The 19,465-nt window shown below is 39.8% G+C and overlaps 1 protein-coding gene and 1 non-coding gene across 9 annotated transcripts in view; one reads left to right on the forward strand and one right to left on the reverse strand.

Annotated features, from left to right (window-relative positions):
- Window positions 1–19,465, reverse strand: part of AMBRA1 (autophagy and beclin 1 regulator 1) — a 177,745-nt gene that overhangs the window by 34,494 nt on the left and 123,786 nt on the right. For all 8 annotated transcript variants that reach the window (XM_042959017.1, XM_042959019.1, XM_042959016.1 and 5 more), the window contains one exon: window positions 7,415–7,525. In XM_042959017.1, the coding sequence (XP_042814951.1) occupies window positions 7,415–7,525 (111 nt within the window). The remainder of the gene's footprint in view (window positions 1–7,414; window positions 7,526–19,465) is intronic.
- Window positions 15,956–16,062, forward strand: LOC122231658. The gene has a single exon (XR_006208903.1). It is a non-coding gene; the product is annotated as a U6 spliceosomal RNA (small nuclear RNA).

Consider the following 19,465-nt stretch of genomic DNA (forward strand, 5'->3'; position numbering starts at 1 on the left):
TTTATTTCAAAGTTCCAATTAGTGGCTTACATTTGCTGCCCGTTGTCTATTAATTTCCCACATGGAAATGGAAATGTTCAGTTACAATGGTGAGTGGTCACTGCTTCAATTCACTTGTGTAGCTTCTCCTCATGAGGCTGAAATTTTGATGAGTTAATTTACACAGGGAGAGGTTTCTTGTTTTCTGGGGCCTTAGGAAAGTAATGCACTCATGACAAGGACAACTCACCCTTTCAGGACTGAACAATAATGTAAGCAGGTAGAGAAAAAGGTGAAGTGAAATAAAGCCTAAGACACTGGCAACCCACACACCAGTAGAAATCTTTGTTCTGCTCTCTGCCTCGCCTTATCACAGTGCTTCTCCAGTATTAGCATGCATCAGAATCACCTGGAGGGCTTATTAAAACACAGAATGTTCGGGTGAGGCCTGAGAATTTGCATTTCTAGCAAGTTCCCAGATGCCTCTGATGCTGCTGGTCTGGGACCACACTTGAAAACTGCTGCCTTACCAAACAGTCCCTGATCCCTGAGCTGTAGCTCCAGCAACCTGCCCTGCACTTAAAGGCAAAAACACATGTGGGGAAGGGTGATGGGGCAGCTCAGAATGGAAATAAAGGTTAGGAAAGAAAGGATTTTTCAAATCAAAGCTGCTTAAGAGCTTCAGGGGGCAGCTCCAGGGGGAGAAAAAATGATGCAGAAGACAGCAGGAAGCCATGTTCCAGACTCCGCAATGTAATCTCCTCCTAATTATAAATGATTTCCAAGTGAAAATGCCCTAGCAGGGAATGGGAGGGGTTAGAAATACTGATGCCTGGAGGAGCAGATGGCTCTGCCTTCCTATCAGCTCCATAAATTATAAACAAACACCTTGTACAAAGATCGATTTGTAGCCTGTTGCTGGCTGGCCAGATGAGGCCATGGGAGCGATTAGCAGTTGCAGTGCTTTTGCAAATGCATTAGATACTGATTTGGAAAACTCAAAGGGGTTTAAATCAGCAGGGAAATTTCCTTTTGGCTCTGAGCCCATCTGGTTGCAGAGTAAGACCTCCTCACAGAACTACGTATGACACTGCAAGCCCTCCCTGAAGGCACCAATCGCTACATCTCCTGTGGTATGGTCTGCCTTACACCACTCAGCCACTGGATTTCTGAAGGCCAGTTGTGGCAGGAAGACCTAGTGACCAATGCTCTTTACCCAATAAGAGCTCACTCTTAAAACACAAGAGTGAGGGGCGCCTGGGTGGCTCAGTTGGTTGACCGACCGACTTCGGCTCAGGTCATGATCTCACAGTTTGTGAGTTCGAGCCCCGCATCGGGCTCTGTGCTGACAGATCAGAGCCTGAAGCCTGCTTCAGATTCTGTCTCTCCCCCTCTCTCTACCCCTCCCCTGCTCACGCTCTGTGTCTCTGTCTCTCAATAATGAATAAATGTTAAAAACAAACAAAAAAAGAGTGAATCTAATGAGCTACTTTTTCATGAAAGTGTTTTCAAAATTATCTACACGTCTGAGGCCTTTTCACCGGCTTCTAAACTTTACAAAGAGGAATTCATTAATCTTGCATCCCAACTGAGAGAAACATGTGGCAAGAATCTTTAACTCCAGAAAAAAGTTAAATGCAATTCGGTAAGTCAGATGACCAGCAATATAGTGGCTGCTGAACACATGAGTAAAACTCAAGCCCAGTGGCTGGCAGGCACAGGCTGTGCCAGAGCCAAAGGCTACCCTTGACAGAGAGGTACGTGGTGTTCAGAAATGAATCCCACAGCAAAAGAAATTCCCTACTTACTCTTCTCACAGCTGAATCTATCAAGAGTGAAGATGCAAACTGTAACTAGAGTTCATTCAGACCAACCAGCAAACCACAGGCAACTCAGGTAAAAGTGACTATCATTCTAGAGGGTAATACCATGGGAAGGAACACTGACTATAATTAGACATATACGCCCTAAGCAACCAGAACGCAGTTTGTTTTCCAAGGTCAGAACTCTAAGAAAAATAGGACACTCTTAAAAAAGCAGAATTCTAACCCCATGCATGAGCCAAACTAAATGAGCCAATCCAGTTCTACATGAAACTCTCGGATCAACTCAGGTTTTACAAGAGTTGTAATCAAAAGATGCAAGAAGAAACACAGAAGGAGAATTATAGGAAGTTGTAGTTGGAACAAGTTAAGGCTTATACAAAACACATTGGGACAACCAAAAGGGCCATCAAAGCTACGACAGCAACATATCCTAGGCCCGTTTTCTGAAGATTTTGTTTTCCTATCAAGGCAAATGACCTGCAACCGGGTAGAAACAACATGCTTGAGAAGGATGGGAAGCCCATTACAGATAAAGCAATGGGGTGAGAGCAATATCTTACTTACATGAACATTACTCTCCATAGATGGAGAATACATATCCCAGTGTACTAAAGATGGGGGCAGGTAGGACTTTATAGAGTTATGGCCATACTCTCAAAGAATCATGGTGCAATTTCCTAGAAAAAGACATGATAAAAATAGCTAGCACTTTCTGACCATTTATTATATGTCAGGTAATGTTCAGAGTGCCTGACATTATTAACTAATATAATTCTCAGAACCCTATGAGGTTTGCACTATTATAATTCTCACTTTATAGACAAGGAAATGAAGGTGGAGAGAGATTAAATAACCAAGGTCATACTGCTAGAAGGTGGCTTGACCAGGGATTTGAACCTGGACAGCGTGTCATAAGAGTTCATGTGCTTACCCCCTTATAGGACAGTTGACAGAGAAAGTTATCAAAGAACTACCTCCCTCTATGCAAGGAAGGAAGGAAGGAAGGAAGGAAGGAAGGAAGGAAGGAAGGAAGGAAGGAAGGAAGGAAGGAAGGAAGAAAGAAAGAAAGAAAGAAAGAAAGAAAGAAAGAAAGAAAAGACAGACAGACATTAGGCCCAGACCTTTAAAATACAAAAGCATAAGCAATTCAAATAGTATTTAAACTGCTCCAAAGAAAACCTACCAAATTATATTTATAATACAAGCATGATACTGACACCAAAATCCATAGATATTATAAGAAAGGACAGGGCCATCCCACTTGCAAAAATCAATGAAAAAAGTCTATTAGTAAGCTACATGGAAAGAATTTTACATTAAAGAATACTCCACCAACCAGGTGTTTTTTGTTTTTTTTTTTTCAAGAAATGTAAAGACAGGTTCAATATTACAGAATCCATTAATATGAAGATTTTATTATTAGATCAAAGGAGAGGAAAAAAAATATATGATCATCTTCATAGATGCTGAAAGGCCATGACTAAATTCAAAATCCATTCTCGATAAAAACTTTCAATAAAATAGGAATAGATGACTTCCTTAAAATGGTAAACTAGTTCTGGTTCAACCTAAAAGCCAGCAATATGTTTATAGGGAAAAAGCTAGAAGTTTTCCTAATAAAATCAGGAACAATATGAAAATGCCTGCTATTATTTAACATTGTACTGATAGGAGCCAATGCAAATAGACAAGGGAAAGAAATCACAAATGTAAAACTTGGAATGGAGAAGGTAAAATTATCACTTCTTACAGATAACACACCTAGAAAATCCATGAGATTTACCTGAGTAACAACTATAACTAGTAAACAATTCAGTAAGACAGTAGGATTTTAAAAATAAGCTTATAATAGTAAACTTAAGAATTCTGTAGGATCTATATGAAGAAAACATTCCTAACAACACAAGAGAAACTTGGAGAAATGGAAAATCATACCACATTCTTACTAAAAAGATACCATAAAGATGTTGAATCTCCTTAAGTTAATTCATAAGTTTAATGTGATTGCAATAATTATACTACAGGGTTTTTTTCAGGGCGGAGGGGGTGTGAAGGGAAGAAGTAAAACAGTTTTAAAGTCCATACAGGAAAACAAAACTGCTTGAGCAGACAGGATAATTTGGATTAAAGAAATAAGAGGGGCACCTGGGTGGCTCAGTTGGTTAAGCATCCAACTCTTGATCTCAGGTCAGGTCTTGATCTCAGGGTTGTGAATTTAAGCCTTGTGTCTGGCTCTGCACTGGGCATAAAGCCTACGTAAATAACAACAACAACAACAACAACAACAACAACAAGAGGGGATGGGTCTAGATTCTAAAACACAAAGCCTCAAAACAAACCCACGTGGTACTCTCACATGAATAATCACACAGATCACTAGGATAGAATGTATAGTCTAGAAATACATCTAAATAAACACAGGAAAGTAAAAATAGGATGAAAGTGACATTCCAAATCAATGGGGACAAATGCATTAGTCTATAAACTTGGGACAAATGAGTAGCCATATGGAGTAAAAGCTGGATCATATTCTGCTATTTGGAACTAGGTTAAACTTCGAGTGAATCAAAGACTTGAAGGTAAAGGAACTAAAATACAAAAGTACTAACTGATCTTCCTAATGATGACACAAAATCTGGGAACCATAAATGGAAAGTTGGATAATTTTGACTACTTAAAATAAGTTCTATGACAAAAATAACCTTCAGCAAAGTCAAAAGACAAATGACAACCAGGGAGCTCCTATTAGAAGTTAATTTTCTGATTTAGAAAGAGCTCCTGTAGACCCGATAAGGAAAAGATCAGCAACACAATAGAAAAACAGGTAAAGCACATGGACAGGTCAAGAAAAGGCAATACACATAGCTAAGTGTATAAAGAGGCGCACAACCTGGTGTAATATAAGAAATACAAACTTAAAATACCTACATACTATTTTTTACCTATCGGAAATGCAAATATCCAAAAATACGGTTAGCACATTCTGCCAGCAAGAGTTTAGGGAATAGGCATTCACATAGGCTGCAGGGAAGAGTAGAAATCGGCATAACCCTACAGAGGGTGACTTAGCAACATCTACCCAAATCACAGATGTATGTACTCTTCCTAACTACAATTCTATTCCTAGGAATTTATCCTATAGATATTCTTGCATGTATGCAAAACAACAAACTACAGCACGGTTTGTATGGCGAAAGACTGAAAACAATTTAAAAGTTCCTCGGAGGAAGACTGTTTGAAAAATGGTTAAAAAATGGAACCAAGAGACTCCATTTGGACAATGGAATACTGGCACTTATTAAAAAAGGAGTTAACTCTTCATATACTGATATGTAAGATGACCAACATACATTATAAAGTACAGAAAGCAAAGTGCAGAAAGAAGAGTATGTATAACATGTTACCATTTGGGTCAAACAGAAGGTGAGAAAACATACATTTGCATTTGCCTGTTTATACACACATAAGGTATCCTTGAAAAGATATACAAGGAACTGCTAATTGTGGCTGCCTATGGGGAGGAGTGGTGGGTACCTGGGAGCAGGGTTGGTAAACTTTCCACTGTAATATTATTTTATAGTTTAAAAAATTTTGAACGTTGAATACATTTCCACAAAGTAAACAATATAAACAAAATAACTCGAAATAAATTATGGCAAATAAGATCTGGGTCAGAAATCTGGAGCTGAACAAGCAAACCTGGTATTCAATAAAGGAAAAAGTAGATTGCAGTTGATTCCCAGCAGACTTAAACAAAAAGATTATTGAACATGTGGCTTATAAGTACTTAGAAATAAATGATTGCTACTGTGGTTTCACTAAGATTAGGACATGAAAAATTAACCTTATTTTCATGGTCTGACAAGGATACCAAGACTGGCAGATTGGGAAATGCCACAGAGAACATCTTGATTATTTTAAGCATCTGACAAACTCTTACAATACCTTGTAGACAAGATTTTTTTAAAATGTGGGCTTCAGTTGTGATCATCATGGCTGGGTGCTAATTCATGAACCAAAACTGACACAGAGAAAGTCCACAGCAACATAACACAAGGACTGGTATAAAGTCCTGACTGATTCACCATTTTTGCTAGTAATCCAAAGGAAGACAGAGAAAGCATATTTATCAAATTAGTAGATGATGTAAGACTGAGAGAAAAGTACTGAATCAAAGTTCAAAAAGGCACTGAGAGGGAAGAGCCAGGAACTGCAATGGACACTATTAAGATAACATTTAATAGAAACAAATACAAACCTGTTTTTTTTTTTAACTTTTTTTTTAATGTTTATTTATTCTTAAGACAGAGACAGAGCGTGAACGGGGGAGGGGCAGAGAGAGAGGGCGACACAGAATCTGAAACAGGCTCCAGGCTCTGAGCTGTCAGCACAGAGCCCGAAACGGGGCTCGAACCCATGAACTGTGAGATCGTGACCTGAGCTGAAGTCGGACGCTCAACCAACTGAGCCACCCAGGTGCCCCAAACCTGTTTTGGTTTTTAAAGATTCAAGCGTACAAGTAAGTATAGAACAGTAGTCTTGGTTTCTTAATTAACTATCCAGGAATTTGAAGTGACCGCAAACTGAAGAGTGGCTTCAGAAAAAGCTGCTGAAATCTCATGCTGAATCAACACTGTCCAAACCACCATTGTGCTACATACTGGACAGCTCCCATCTGGAGTTTTTAACTGTGTTCTGGCCCCCCAAAATCAAAAGGGAAGATGAGAAAAATTGTCAAGGATTTGGAAACCAGGATCAGTAAAAGGAATCTCAAGGAAGGAAATCTGGCCTGAGAAGAAAGATTTAGGAAAGGAAAATGGCAATTTATCTTCAAATAGTTGGAGGACCATCACAAGAGGTATGTTAGACTTATTCTATGGAGATTCAGAGGTAGAACCAGGACCAATGGGAGGAAATAACAGCAAGGGAACAATAACAGGAACTTATCAGTGATGGATTAGGCCATCTTGTCAGACAGTGTGACCTGTCATCTGCAGTATTCAAACACAGGCCGAACTGCTACTTCTCAGAAGTCCTTCATTCGATAAAAAGTGAAGTTCTTTAAAACGCTGTGATAAACCACTGACACATGGGATTGCGGACTTCCCAGGAAGCTGGGAAAATGGACTATCAGATAGATATGTTTGTAAGTCACAGTCCAACTGTGCCATTCACTGTGTTCCATCCAGTTCTGGATTAACAAATGAGTTTAACATCACCACAGTCTCTCTTCAAGGGTCACAAGGGCTAGCTCTCAGTTCCTAAACTCCTTGCTCTTTCTTTTCTTCTCAGTTCCACCTAAACATTGAGGCTTATTAGGACAATGAGCTACTAGTTGGTGAACTCCCCAGAGTAGAGACCCCTTCATCTCTGTGTCCATCTTGGCACTGCCCCTGGCACCACAGCCACCATGGTTCGCTGCTTAGGGTGGGCGCTCAAAACATGTCTGCTGACTACCGACTGAGAACTGAAGAAACTGAGAAACTGTAGAAACTGGCAATCAGCTGCTCAACAATATCATGAGAACTCCAGTGCTCCATGGGCTTCTGAGTTCTGACCCACCAATAACAGACAGCCCTTCCACCACTACCAGCTCTACTTTGGCTTACCATTACTGATTTCGGGGAGGTCAAACTTAGTGAAGTCCCACCACTGGAGCCGGTAGGTGGTGTTGGCAATGTTACTGGCCACAGCAGACTGTCCATCACCAATCACTGCCCCTGGTTGGGGGAGAAGACAAAGAGAGCACATTATAGTCTTTATCCATGTTTCCTCTGTAAACACAAAACAACATGTACTGGGATTAGCGGGAGAGGGGGAAGAGGAAGAACCATCTGCTAAATCCCCATCTCAAAGAGAAACCAGACATGCCTCTCGGGAACAATTCTACTGGAAACATAATCCCATTAATCAGCTCGTCCCATGATTATTTAACATTTCCTTGGTGCCAACAATGTGGCAGGTAACATATATGTCCTGTCTGGTAGGCTCTCAGTGTAAAGAGAAAGATAAATTTTCATAAAATTGAGGGGCGGGGGGAGTGAAAAATGGGAGGACAACATTAACAGAGAAAGGACCTACAGAAAAACATTTCATTCCTGGATGTCTTTGTAGTAAGCAGAGCTATTTGGGAGAAAGTGTCTCCTCCTTTGTACATGACCTTCTCCCTAACAAAACATCACAAAAGGAAGCTTCCTCCAGGGAAGAGGCAGCCAGTATACAGCTGATTAGATACATAGAGACGGTAAAGAACAAATGAGGTCATTATTTGCTAATTTCTTCTGGACCCCTGGCATGTAACGACAGCAGAAATTTATAAGCCTAGCTTTTCAGTATCAGAATATTTTTATTAGGGCAATATTTTATAAACCCCTCCTCTCCCCACCCCATGAGAACTTCCTTGAATCCGAATTCACTTGAAACACCTCACGGTTTAACTTTCCCTGAGATATACACTTCTGTATGACATTTTTTTCCTTTGGAAACCAATTAAATGAAAAATGGATTTTTTTTTTAACAGGGTGACACTTTAATTTGCAGTTGTATTTCATTTACATGAACATGTCATTTCCTCCTCCTCCTTCTGAGGTGCATTTCATACACAACCACCCTTTTGATCAGACAAGCCAAACCCTCTTGGGAGAATAGAACACTGTTGCATGCTAGACAACCTAAATGGTATTCTCTGCTGCAAATCACCTCCTACTTTAAGAAAATGAACTGGTTAGAGCTTACTAGCCTTGGAACAACAGACTATTTTATACCTAGATTCTTCAGTTTCACCACCTTCCTCCTCAGCATATCCCTGGCAAAACGGTTTTGTCACCTGTACTTTTGTCTTCCTTTTGGTGAGCTGCATTGATTGGTCTGTCTGCCATTCCTGGTCTTTTCCTGTTCTTTCCCCAAATGGTCAAGAGGCTGTTCAGAGAAAATGTCCTCCATACAAGCCAGAAAAATACCGTTCTCACTCTTCTCCAGTTGCAGCAAGCCACTACATAAGAAGACTCTTTTCAACACTAGTTTACTGATAGTGTCCTTGTCCCAGTTTCAATTTGTAAAGAAAGGTAAAAATAACAGTTCATTTCCAAGATGATAATATTGCTAGATTACGTATTTGCAACATGGGAAATATTGCCCCCGTGGGGGTGAAAATTGGTTCATGGGGAAATCTTAGTGCAATCACTAGCTTGCCTCCAAAATACTGCAGTGTGTGACAGATATACAGCATATCTGTAATATTAAAATTTCACGGGAGGGGGGACGATTGGAAAAAAATGTCTGCAAGGGCTCCGAAATACTGTTCTAGATAAACCAATACCCCCACAACAAAATTCTCTAAAATCTTACAAAGACATAGATCCAAATGGTCATGATCTCCCGGAAGGCCTGAGAAAGATAGCATTGGCAGTGCTGACAGTGAGCTCACTGACCTCAAACCCCTACTGAGGGCCCTGTGGCATATCACTCAAATGAGGTAAATCTATGTTCCTCATAATTTTAACCTTTATAGAATATCCTATAATAATTACACCTGACTTGGGAACTTTGCTGAACTTCTCTGGGTTTTGAAGGGGGTAACCTACGTATTGGACTTTAAAAAAAAAAAAAAAAAAAAAAAAAAAAAAAAAAAATATATATATATATATATATATATATATATATATATATATATATATATTTATTTATTTTTGAGAGAGAAAGTGCATGCAAGCAGGGGAGAGGGGCAGAGAGAGATGGGGGACAGAGGATCCAAAGCAGGCTCTGCACTGACAGCAGAGAACCCAATGGGAGGCTCAAACTCATGAACTGTGAGATCATAACCTGGGCCAAATTTGGACACTTAACCAATTAAGCCACTCAGGTGCCCCTACTGGATTTTCTTAATAGGAACTTTCTTGATTTTTCTAGGCCCCCTTGATAATGAAAATAACTTTTAAGTTCTAAGGTCTACCACTTCCCTGGAAAGAATTACTCAGTTTCACTCTAATCCAGGCTCAACATCACTAAGCTTATGAATTGTTCCCTGGTTTGCTTATCTAGATGGCTGACATTGCCCTCCAACCACTAGTCTCTCTCACACCATTGTAGTTATCATGTCCTCCAAATTTTTTTTTAATGGAGCAAGCAAGCCTAGCTAAGAGAGTCTTTCTCTTTTTTTTTAATGATTATTTGTTTTGTGTGTGTGAGAAAGTGAGAGAGAGCAGGGAGAGGAGCAGAGGGGAAGAGAGAGAATCCCAAGCAGGCTCTGCGCTGCCAGTGCAGAACCTAACTGGGGCTTGATCTCACAATTGTATCATGGCCTGAGGCGAAATCAAGAGTCGGACGCTCAACCGACTGAGCCACCCAGGGACCTCTGTCCTCCAACTTTTAATACAAAAGCATAAAACACAAAATAATAGAAGGTAAATTGATTTCTCAATAGATGGTGAATGGAATGTTAGTTGCTAATAGCAAGAGAGTAGAAAATAAACTGAAGGATAGAAAATAAACTGAAGAAACAGACTCTGTATTCTAGGAGCTTAAAATCTGGGGGAGAGGATGGGAGCTACAATTAGGAAAACGGTTAAGGAAAATATCAGATGCAGGGAGTCTGGGTGGCTCAGTTGGTTAAATGTCTGACTTCAGTTCAGGTCATGATCTCGTGGTTTGTGAGTTCAAGCCCCACGTCGGCCTCTGTGCTGACGGCTCAGAGCCTAGAGCCTGCTTCAGATTCTGTGTCTCCCTCTCTTCTCTGCCCCTCCCCCACTTGTGCGCTCTCTCTCTCTCTCTCTCTCTCTCTCTCTCTCTCTCTCAAAAATACATAAACATTTAAAAAAGCATTAAAGGGGGCGCCTGGGTGGCTCAGTCAGTTGGGTGTCCGACTTCGGCTCAGGTCATGATCTAGCAGTCCGTGAGTTTGAGCCCGCATCGGGCTCTGTGCTGATGGCTCAAAGCCTGGAGCCTGTTTCAGATTCTGTATCTCCCTCTCTCTCTGACCCTCCCCCGTTCATGCTCTGTCTCTGTCTCAAAAATAAATAAACGTTAAAAAAAATTTTTAAAAAAGCATTAAAAAAATAAATAAACGTGGAAGGAAGGAAGGAAGGAAGGAAGGAAGGCAGGAAGGAAGGAAGGGAGGGAGGGAGGGAGGGAGGGAGGGAGGGAGGGAGGAAGGAACGAAGGAAGGAAGGAAGGAAAAACCAGAGGCTTTAAGAGTGCTGTGGATCTGCAACTGGGAACATAATGATTAAGACTCCAACCCCTGGCTCCAGAAGCTACTGTACAGTCCACGCCTCCAGAAATGTCTTCTGGAGAACAGCGGTGCAATATAATAAACATGTATGGTAGCACTGTGTGGAAGAGACTGGGGAGGTGTTCTCGGCCAATGGTGCCAGAGCGCTTAGGAGAAATGGAGCCTGGCACCAGGGAGTCGATTTTCAGTGCCGTGTAAACATAGATTAGGAGGAAAAGATGCCAGCAACAGATTAGCGTATTGTCACCAGGTTCTCTTCTGCAAGAGCTGCAAGCCAGCTGAGCCTGTCTCTCGGAAACATCAGGAAGAAAAAGTATCACCCTATTAAAAAGCCCCAACCATTTAGTAGGCCTCTGGCCACTAAGCTTAAGGTATAGGAAATGTGCCAGAATGAGTTAATGGGCTGAGCTCCGAAGTATTTACATAGGAGGCACTTAGCCTCAGAAGCTAAATCCTGAGAGACTGTGGAGAGATTTCTGAGGCCTCGAGGTTTTCTCAGTAATAACAGGATAGACAAGCTAGACTGAGGGTTTCTCAGCCTCCACTACTGATATTTTGGGCCAGATAATTCTTTGTTTAGGGGGTGTGGTGGGTCTTGGGCTTTGTAAGGTGTTTGGCACTATTGCTGGCTTCTGCCCACTACCCCCTCACCCAGTTGTGACAACCAAAATTGTCTCCAGACATTGCCAAATGTTCCCTGGGACCAAAATCATCCCTGGTCAGAAACCGCCAAGCTAAATAAATATAGCCTACATTTTTAACTCCAAAATAGGTGCTCTCAGGAAGCACCACTATTAGAATGTCCACAACTAAAGTCACCAGAACTGTTAGTGATACTGATTTTGGAAAGAAACTAATCAAAGGCATAGCATTATACACATATTCCCTTAGCAAACTTAGTTTCCCACTTCTGTCATAGATGAAAGACTAGCTTGAACTGGGATATTATGGCTTGTAGTTTGTTTGTTTTTTGTATGGTATCCGAGAATACAGGCTTCAGAATCAGATGGACCGGATTTTGATACTGCCTGCTAGCATCTACTGCAGTATGACTATGTGTCTCTCTGAACCTCAGTTGTCTTACCTGTAAAACAGGTATAATGATAATGCTGACAATTTATAGGGTCATTGAGAGAACTTACTGAACCAGTAAATGTAAAGCAATGGCAAGTAGTAAGTGTCTAACAAATGGCTACCATTAAAAGTATTTTAGGGGTGCCTGGGTGGCTCAGTCGGTTAAGCGCCTGACTTCAGCTCAGATCATGATCTCGTGGTTAGTGAGTGTGAGCCCCATATCGGGCTCTGTGCTGACAGCTCAGAGCCTAGAGCCTGCTTCAGGTTCTGTGTCTCCTTCCCTCTCTGCCCCTCTCCTGCTCATGCTCTGTCTCTCTCTCAAAAATAAATACACATTTTTTAAAAAATTAAAAAAATAAAATAAAATAATTTTAAACATTTATTCCACTCTCTATATGCTTTTTCTCTACAGGTATAGCTCTGTAATCAACAAGTCAAAGATACAGGTCCTTTTGTAAGAGACTAGTCCAAATTATGTGCCAGGGCCAAGAGACAGAAGCATTTAACTTTAGAATTAAGGTCAAATGCCAAGCCTCTAGACTCTGTAGTAACTTTCTCCTTGAAAAACAGCCTAGGCCAAGACAGTCACATTCTGGGCCACAAAACCCACTGTAACACATTTAAAAGAACAGAAATCATACAAAGTATGCTGTCAGACCACAGGGAATTAAACTAGAAATTAGTAGCAAAAAGATTAACTGGAAAATCCCCAAATATTTGGAGATTAAGCAACACACTTTAAATAACACATGGCTCAAAGAAGACATCTCAAGAGACATTTTAAAATATTTTGAACTAAATGAAGATGAAAATACAACTTATTAAAATTTGTTAGATGCAACAAAAGCAGTGCTTAGAGGGAAATGTACTGCACTGAAATGTATACATTAAAAGAGAAGAAAAATAGGGGCACCTGGGTGGCTCAGTTGGTTGAGTGTCCAACTCTTGGTTTCAGCTCAGGTCATGATCTTGTGGTTAGTGGGTCTGAGCCCCATGTTGGGTTCTGCGCTGATGGCACAGAGCCTGCTTGGGATTCACTCTCATTCTCTCTCTCTCTCCCCCACGCCCCCCACTGTCTCTCTCCCCCTCTGTGCCCTTTCCCCTTCTCCCCTATTTGTGCACTCTCACTCTCAAAAATAAATAAATAGTTTTTAAAAAAGTATCTTCTTTGGGAAGACAAGAGAAGATCTAAAATCAATAATTTAAGCTTCCACCTTAGGAAATAAGAAAAGAAGAGCAAATGAAATCCAATGTAAGAAAAAAAAATTAGAGAAGCAATCAATGAACCTAAAAATAAGAAATCAATAGAAAAAAATAAAACCAAAAGCTGGTTCTTTAGAAGGATCAATATAATTGATAAACCTTGAGCCAAGCTAACCAAAGAAGAGAGAAGACACAAATTATTAGTATCAGAAATAAAAGAGGGGCCATCACTATTGATGCATGGATACTAAAAGGATAATAAAAGACTACTATGAACAACTCAATACCCACTAATTTGGTAATCTATTAGAAATGGACTAATTGCCTGAAAGACAGAGTCTACCAAAATTTACACAAGAAGAAATAGATAATCTGAATAGGCATATACTTACTAAGTTGAATTAATCATTAATAACCTTCTCAAACAGAAAGCACCAGACCCAAGTGGGTTCACTTGGTAAATTCTATCAAACATTTAAGGAAGAAATTACATCAAATCTACAATTTCTTACAGAAAACTTAAGTGGATCTACTTCCAAATTCACTTTATAAGGCCAGTATTACCCTCAGCACTGAGACCAGACAAAGACAGTGAAGAAAGGAAAACTATAGACTGGTATCTCAGAGGCAAAAATCCTCAACAAAACATTAGCAAGTCAAATCCAATAATATATTTTAAAAATTATATACTATGACCAAGTGGGATTTATCCCAGCTATGCAAGCCTTGCTCAACATTTGAAAATCAATAAATACAATCTGTTATATCAGCAGGACAAAGAAGAAAAATCAAATAATCATACCAATAGATACAGATAGAAAAAGCTATGACAAAACCCAACACTTACAATAAAAACTATCAGAAACTTAGGAAGAGAGAACTATCTCAGTTGGATAGAAAATGTCTACAAAAACCCTATAGCTAACATCATAGTTAATGATCAGAAACTATGTGATTTCCCCCAAAGATCAGGAACAAGCAAGGATGTCTCCTCTCACTACTCCTCTTCATCACTGTACTGGAAATCCTAGCTAATACAATAAGATAAGAAAGCAAATAAGAGGTATATACCATTGGAGAGGAAGAAACAAAACTGTCTTTGTTTACAGATGACATGATTGTCTATTACAAATGTCAAAGAATAATAAAAGTAACTCCTGGGACTATTAAACAATTATATCAAGGTTGCAGGATACAAGGTTAATACAGAAAAAGTCAATTGCTGGGGCACCTGGGTAGCTCAGTCAGTTAAGCGTCCAACTTGAGCTCAGGTCATGATCTCACAGCCTGTGGATTCGAGTCCTGCATCAGGCTCTGTGCTAATAGCTCAGAGCCTGAAGCCTGCTTCAAATTCTGTCTTCCTCTCTCTCTGTCCCTTCCCTGCTCACACTCTGCCTCTCCCCCGCACCCCCCTCAAAAATAAATAAAGGTTAAAAAAAAAAAAAAGTCAACTGCTTTCTTATATACCAGCAGTGAACAAATGAGTAACTGGAATTGGAATTACAAATTAAATACAGGGGTGCTTGGATGGCTCAGTTGGTCAAGCGTCCAACTTCAGCTCAGGTCATGATCTCACAGTTCTTGGGTTTGAGCCCTGCATCGGGCTCTGTGCTGATAGCTCAGAGCCTGGAGCCTGCTTTGGATTTTGTGTCTCCCTCTCTCTGCCCCTCCCCTGCTCATGCTGTGTCTGTCTGTCTGTCTCTCTCTCTCAAAAATAAACATTAAAGATATTGAAAAAAATAAAATAAAAAATACAATACCATTTACATCAGATGAAAAAAAATTTTAGATATAAATCTAACAAAATATGTACAAGATCTATAGGATGAAAACTACAAAACTGCAATGAAAGCAATCACAAAAGATCTAAAATAAATATTGGAGAGATATTTCGTGTTCATGGATAGGAAGACTTAATTCTGTTCAGATGTCAATTCTTCCCAAATGGATCTATAGATTCAATGCAATCCCAATCAAAATCCCAGAACATTCCTTTATGAATACTGAAAAATTCTAAAGGTTATCTGGAATGGCAGAAGATCGAGAATAGCCAAGAACAAAATTGGAGGACTGATGCTATCTGACTTGAAGACTTACTAAAAAGCTACAGTGATGAACATGGTGTGGCTACTGGTGAAAGAACAGACAAATAGATCAATGGAGCAGAATAAAGAGTCCAGAAATAAACCCTAAGTCAACTGATCTTTGACAAAAGCACAACAGCAATTCAGTATAGTCTTTTCAATAAATGATGCTGAAATAACTGGACATCCACATGCAAAAATATGAATCTAGGTATAAATTTTGTACTTTTCACAAAAATTAACTCAAATGGGATCAAAGACCTAGATGTAAAACAGAAAACTATAACATTCCTAGGAGATAATGTAAGAGAAAATGTAGGTGACCTTGGGTTTGGCAAAGACTTTTCCACCAAAAGTGCAATCCATGAAAAACAAAAATGACAAAGTTGACTTCATTAAAATTAAAAAGTTCTGCTCTGTGAAAGACAGTATTAAGAAAGAATGAAAAGACAAGCCACAGACTGGTAGAAAATCTTTGCAAAACATTTATCCAATAAAGGACTAGTATCCAAAATTTACAAAGAACTTTTATTTTTTAATATTTTTTTAAAAAGATTATCGTGCTCACTTCGGCAGCACATATACTAAAATTGGAACGATACAGAGAAGATTAGCATGGCCCCTGTGCAAGGATGACACGCAAATTCGTGAAGCATTCCATATTTTGAGAGGCCAGGAGGAAGAAAAAAAAAAAAAAAAGAAAGAAAAAGAAAAAAAAATAAAAGATTATCTATTGGGGCGCCTGAGTGGCTCACTCAGTTGAGTGATTTCGGTTCAGGTCATGATCTCATGGTTCTTGAGCTCGGGCCCCGCAGTGGGCTGTGTGCCCAGTGAAGAACCTGCTTGGGATCCTCTCTCTCTGCCTCTCCCTTGTTAGCTTGCTCTCTCTCTCTCAAAATAAATAAACTTAAAAACAATTAAAAAAATAAAAGTATCACATTCTTAAAAAAAAATAAAAGCTTATCTATTTCTTTTAAGAGAGGAGGAGGGTGAGCAGGAAAGAGGGAGAGAGGGAGAGAGGGAGAGAGGGAGAGAGGGGGAGAGAGAGAGAGAGAGAGAGAGAGAGAGAGAGAGAGAGAGAGAGAGAGAGTCCCAAGCAGGCTCTGCCCTGTCAGCACACAGCCCAACTCAGGGCTTTATCCCACAAATTGCGAGATGATGAGCCAAAACCAAGAGTCAGATGCTTAACCGACTGAGCCACCTAGGCACCCACAAAGATCCTTCAAAACTCAACAACAACAAAACAACCTGATTTGAAAACTGGCAAAAAAAAATCTGAACAGACACCTTACCAAAGAAGATACAAAGAAATAAGCATATGAAAAGATGCTCAAACATCATTTCTCATTAGGGAACTGCAAAATAAAATAACAATGAGAAACTACTACACACTTACCACAATGGCTAAAATGTAAAATACTGACAACACCAAATGGTGAAAAGGCTACAAAACAACAGGAACTCTCATTCCCTGCTGGTGGGGATGCAAAATGGTACAGCTACTTTGGAAGACAGTTTGGCAGTTTCTTTGCAAAACTAAACATACTCTTAGCCATATGATCCAGCAATCATGCTCCTTGGTATTTACTCAAATCAGTTGAAAGCAAATGTCACACAAAAACCTACACACAGATGTTTATAGCAGCTTTATTCATAACTGCCACAACTTGGAAGCAACCACAATGTCCTTTAACAGGAAAATGAATAAACGATGGTACAACCATACAATGGAATATTACTCAACTCCAAAAAGAAATAAACTATCAATCCATGAAAAGACACAGAGCAAATTTAATTAAAAGAAGCAAAAAGCTATATATGTTGTGATTCTAACTATGTTTTATTCTGGAAAAGCCAAAACTATGGACACAGCAAAAAGATCAGTGATTGCCAGCAGTTTAGGGGAGAGAGGGAGGTATAGTTGTAGCACCAAGGAGATTTTGGGGCCAGTGAAACTATTTTTGTATAATACTATGATGGTAGATACATGTCATCATACATTTGCCCAAACTCATAGAACTTAACATTAAAAGTGAAACTTAATGTAAACTATGGGCTTTGGATGATAATGATGTGTCAGCGTTGGTTCACGGTTATATATAACAAGCGTACTGCTCTGGTGAAGGATGATGATGGTGAGGGGGGTCTATGGGAGGCTATGGGGACTCTGTGTACTTTCCATTTGATTTTCCTTTTAAACCTAAGACTGCTCAAAAAAAAAAAAAAAAAAAAGACTATTAATTGGAAAAAAAAAAATTGAGCCCAAGACTCTCCCTCATACTCTAGGAGACAGTGGAAACAGCAATTGTCTATGAGGATACTGGCAGTCACGGCAGTTCACTTTCTAGCATATGACCACAGACTTCTTTCCCTGGAGCCTCAGAGCAAGAGTAAATAAGGATGATTATGACAAGAAACAAAATAAGGAGGAAAAGAACTTAAATCCAGTGATCCTGGCCAACCATCAGAGAACAGCAAAACCAAGCTGTCAAGTCTCATTCTCTGAGTCAGGTCTTCAATTTGTAGGCTGGAAGCATCGGGAATATGTCTAGGGATAAAATCTTTTTCTATTTTTTATTCTTTTAATGTTTGTTTATTTTTGAGAGAGACAGAGACAGAGAGAGAGACAGAGACAGAGACAGAGAGCATGAACAAGGGAGGGGCAGAGAGAGAGGGAGACAGAATCCAAAGGAGGCTTCAGGCTCCGAGGTGTCAGCACAGAGCCGACTTGGGGCTCGAACTCACAAACTGTGAGATCATGACCTGAGCTGAAGTTGGATGCTTAACGGACTGAGCCACCCAGGCGCCCCTAGGGATAAAATCATAATAGTCATGACAGTTATGTGGTAGGTGAGCTCTACCAAACCTGATAGCCTGCATGATGTCTCTCCCTGCCTCTGCTTCTCTCAGACTCCTCTGTTCTGTTGCTTGGAAAGGAGAATTAGAAACTTTTTTTCAAAAACAGCTTTTAGCCTCTCTCCAAGATCTGTTCTCAGAGTAGGAAAGTGAAGAGTATGATTCAACAGTACAGTGAAAATACGGAACAATGGGAATCATTAGCAAATGTATCAGAAAAGCTAATTCGAGAGGGTAAAAAAGGGCAAGTTACAAAGAAGGAAACAATTAAATTATATTTCAGTCCTATAAAATTGTTCCATTTGAGGCTGCCTAATTCAGAATGGCCATCTCTGACTGTGATGCTGCTGGAAAGATAGAACAAAAATGGGGCTGGGGGCCAAAGACTCATCAGCCTGGATACACAATTACTATCTTTCTGCTTGGTTGTGGTATAAAGCCAAAACCAGCTTGCTAACTGATCAGTAGAACAGAGACCAGAAACTCCACAGCAGGTCCAACTGAACAATTTATCAACTTTTCAAAGTTCTTTTTAGAAAACCAGTCACGAAAGACCACATATTGTATGATCCCATTTACATGAAATGTCTAGAATAGGCAAAGCTATAGAGACAAAAAGTAGATTAGGGGCTGCCTAGGGCGGGAAGAGACAGGGGAAGGAAAGGGGGAAGGGAGAAGTAACTGCTAATGGGTATGGGAAGGTGATAAAAAATGTTCTGAAATATACAGATAGTGGCAATGGAAGCACAACTCTGTGAATATATTAGAAAGGACTGAGCTTTATACTTTAAATAGGTGACCTATACGATATGTGAGTTATATCTCAATAAGACCATTATTAAAAAAAAATACTACTCAATATCGGAGAGCCTGGGTGGCTCAGTCGGTTAAACATCCGACTTTGGCTCAGGTCATGATCTCGCAGTTCACAGGTTCAAGCCCCACACTGGGCCATGTGCTGACAGCTAGGAGCCTGAAGCCTGCTTTGGATTCTGTGTCTCCCTCTCCCTCTAATGCTCCCCCACTTACGCTCTGTCTCTCTTTCTCAAAAATAAATAATATAAACATTAAAAAAAATTTTAAACGATAGAAAATACTACTCAATATAAATTTGGTCAATTCCTTTTGGTATCCCTTTGCATTTCTTTAATAATGTCAAGTATTGGTGAGTATCTTTTTATTGATTGGCTCACTGTATTTTTTTTTTAGCATGT

The sequence above is a fragment of the Panthera tigris genome, chromosome D1 (genome assembly GCF_018350195.1).
Source record: "Panthera tigris isolate Pti1 chromosome D1, P.tigris_Pti1_mat1.1, whole genome shotgun sequence".
NCBI lineage: Eukaryota > Metazoa > Chordata > Mammalia > Carnivora > Felidae > Panthera > Panthera tigris.